At 35.4% G+C, this 3,449-nt stretch overlaps 1 protein-coding gene across 1 annotated transcript in view; it reads right to left on the reverse strand.

Annotated features, from left to right (window-relative positions):
• Window positions 1–540: 540 nt before the first annotated feature.
• Window positions 541–3,449, reverse strand: part of LOC106474215 (venom metalloproteinase 3-like) — a gene marked incomplete at its 3' end in the record, with an annotated part of 42,748 nt that continues 39,839 nt past the window's right edge. The window contains exons 9-10 of the mRNA XM_022402565.1: window positions 2,261–2,425; window positions 541–667 (exon numbers count right to left, since the gene is read on the reverse strand). Coding sequence (XP_022258273.1) covers window positions 541–667; window positions 2,261–2,425 — 292 coding nt within the window. The remainder of the gene's footprint in view (window positions 668–2,260; window positions 2,426–3,449) is intronic.

Genomic DNA, 3,449 nt, shown 5'->3' on the forward strand with positions numbered 1-3,449 from the left:
AAATCGATATAAATTTCACAAAGTGACACACACACAACAATTTAGTTTTGGCCACCAATTTTACAAAGTGACACACACACAACAATTTAGTTTTGGCCACCAATTTTACAAAGTGACACACACACAACAATTTAGTTTTGGCCACCAATTTTACAAAGAGACACACACTACAATTTAGTTTTGGCCACCAATTTCACAAAGTGACACACATAACAATTTAGTTTTGGCCACCAATTTCACAAAGTGACACACACTACAATTTAGTTTTGGCCACCAATTTTACAAAGTGACACACACACAACAATTTAGTTTTGGCCACCAATTTTACAAAGAGACACACACTACAATTTAGTTTTGGCCACCAATTTCACAAAGTGACACACACTACAATTTAGTTTTGGCCACCAATTTTACAAAGTGACACACACACAACAATTTAGTTTTGGCCACCAATTTTACAAAGAGACACACACATCAATTTAGTTTTGTCACAACCATATCTATAACTTTAGATATTTTACTTTGATGTTATTTACTTACAAAACAAGCGGTAGTCCCTCTGTCCAGCTTACATTGTTCATCTAGAGACAGCAGGGACCCAGGTAGAACACGGGGTAAAAATTCGTTTTCATGAGGAAAATTATACAAACAACTAGCCGTATCTCCACTACAAGAAACAAAATAAAAATTAATTAATGTAAACAGAAAATTAAAATAGATTATACCTTAAACTCAAAATTTCATTCTTTCTTCACGCAATATAAACAGCTTAGTCAAACAATAAGAAAAGTAGAACTGATAGTTCTCGTTATGGCCGATAAGAAACGTTTCGCCATTGATCTGTAAATTATGTAGGGTCTTACTATTTCCTGGAATTAATGATATTGAAAATGTGTGTCAATATTGAAAATGTTATTGATATGTGTGTCAGTCTACCAACTAGTGTGGAATCAGATCGTGACATATCAACAAATTGTGATACTATAGTCGTGTGTGTGTGTGTGTGTGTCAGTCTACCAACTAGTGTGGAATCAGATCATAACATATCAAGAATTTATGATACTGTAGTTGTGTGTGTGTTAATATACCACCTAAGTGAACTCATACTATAGCATGTGATAAAGCAATTCTGTTGAAAGGACACAGATATAGTCACGTCAAACAATTAACAAAACAGTTCAGAAAATTCTTGATAATTCAAAACTAAATTCCAGATTTATTATCAAATGTATAGCATTACCTCATTATTGTAATTCTTGTATTTTGAACTAACCTATCAGAGGGAAAATAGTTAATTAAACAGCACCCACTGCCAACTCTTGAGATACTCTTATCCGCCAATAGAGAAATTTCATCGTCACTAGTATAATGCCCCCCCCCTCCCACGAATCCATATGGGGGAGTGCAATTTTACAACAACGGGAATCTAAACATAGGTCCACGTGTTCCTGGTCCCACACGCTAAACACTTGGCCATGCCTGGCCTAATCACTTTATTTGATACATATATAGCCTTAATATAAAATAAAACTACTAATCGGTCTCCTTAGATTTGTTTTTGTTCCAATAGCTTTCTTCTGAACAGTTAACAATAACAAAGAAAGACGCGTCAATAATTAGCTACAGTGGCTGAACGTTCTTGTTTCTAATTATATTTAGTTTATGAATATCTTCATCCAATATAAGCCATTCATCGTGGATCTGGCGAAACGGTTTTATATACTTCCCAAGTCATTCATCATGGATCTGACGAAACAGTTTTACATACTTCCCAAGTCATTCATCGTGGATCTGGCGAAACGGTTTTATATACTTCCCAAGTCATTCATCATGGATCTGACGAAACAGTTTTACATACTTCCCAAGTCATTCATCATGGATCTGACGAAACAGTTTTACATACTTCCCAAGTCATTCATCGTGGATCTGACGAAACAGTTTCACATACTTCTCAAGTCATTCATCATGGATCTGACGAAACAGTTTTACATACTTCTCAAGTCATTTATCATGGATCTGACAAAACAGTTTTACATACTTCCCAAGTCATTCATCGTGGATCTGACGAAACAGTTTTACATACTTCCCTCTTGAACTTCATTTACTTTTATAATGTGGTTTAGAATTTTTTTCAGTCAGCAATTTTAACTTTTAGGCACCTCAGACTTACAAGGTTTCCCCATCACTGATCATCTATAAAACTCTGCATCTAAAAATTGTAATACAAGATATGTAGAACAGGGCAGAAGAGATCACTTACCTAAGAAAATGTTTAAACTGACTTAGACTGCACCTCGACCATCGGAATCCTCTCTCTGTATGGCGGAGATCACTCATGATGAATCCATCCTCCCAAGGACATCGTGTAGCTCCTGGTCCCCCTAAGTAGCTGGGGGGTGGGGACCCGTCATGCACGCAGCCTAACCTTAGGAACGATAGTTCATTTTCGCATTGAAATACACAATCATGAAATTTTCTCGAAAGAACTACTTTCAATAGTTAAACTTGTTGTTAAGTACCTGTGAAAATTTTCCAATTTACCTCAGTTTTCTATGTACACATCATTCGCTTTCCAATATTCACGACTCTAAAATCACTTGATGCAAGTTTACTATTCAAATCGATCTTTGGAAACTCTTTTTCACTCGTATGGCTAGGGATACCAATTAATTTCTGTTTCTACAGAGGAGGAGATAAAGTTGGATTGGTGGAAATTCTTAGAGAAGAAATTCAGTTTGGAAGGAAATTGGTATTTACAGGAGAACAGCCCAGTTTGGAATGAAATTGGCATTTACAGGAGAACAGCCCAGTTTGGAATGAAATTGGCATTTACAGGAGAACAGCCCAGTTTGGAATGAAATTGGCATTTACAGGAGAACAGCCCAGTTTGGAATGAAATTGGTATTTACAGGAGAACAGTCCAGTTTGGAATGAAATTGCCATTTACAGGAGAACAGTCCAGTTTGGAATGAAAGTAGTGTTTACAGGAGAGAAGTTGAGTTTGGGAGGAAAGTGGCATTTATAGGAGAAAGGTCCAGATTGGGGGGTATTATGTAGACGACAATAACATCAACAGACAATATCATTTTGATTCACTCTCATACAACCACTGAATATCATCTCAAAATGTAAAACCTGGAAACGCTTCTTACGTAGCAACATGAACAGTTATGGTAAACATTATTGATATAGCACCAAAATTATACTAAAACGAATTAACATTTTTCTGAGATAACCCAAGGAAAATTAAACTTAATTGGAGCTATTTAGTAGAAAAACATTTGACTATGCAATGGATTAAAACCGCCGTTTTGTTAAGTCGTTTGGCTTGAAAGTTAAAAAAGGAAACAGTTTAGTAACAGTTTAATGAATCAAAACATCGTCTGTTATCAAAGTCGAAGCATATATATATATATATATATATATATATATAATGTGTACGTTATAAG

This window comes from Limulus polyphemus, unplaced genomic scaffold (genome assembly GCF_000517525.1).
Source record: "Limulus polyphemus unplaced genomic scaffold, Limulus_polyphemus-2.1.2 Scaffold6957, whole genome shotgun sequence".
Classification (NCBI taxonomy): Eukaryota; Metazoa; Arthropoda; class Merostomata; order Xiphosura; family Limulidae; genus Limulus; species Limulus polyphemus.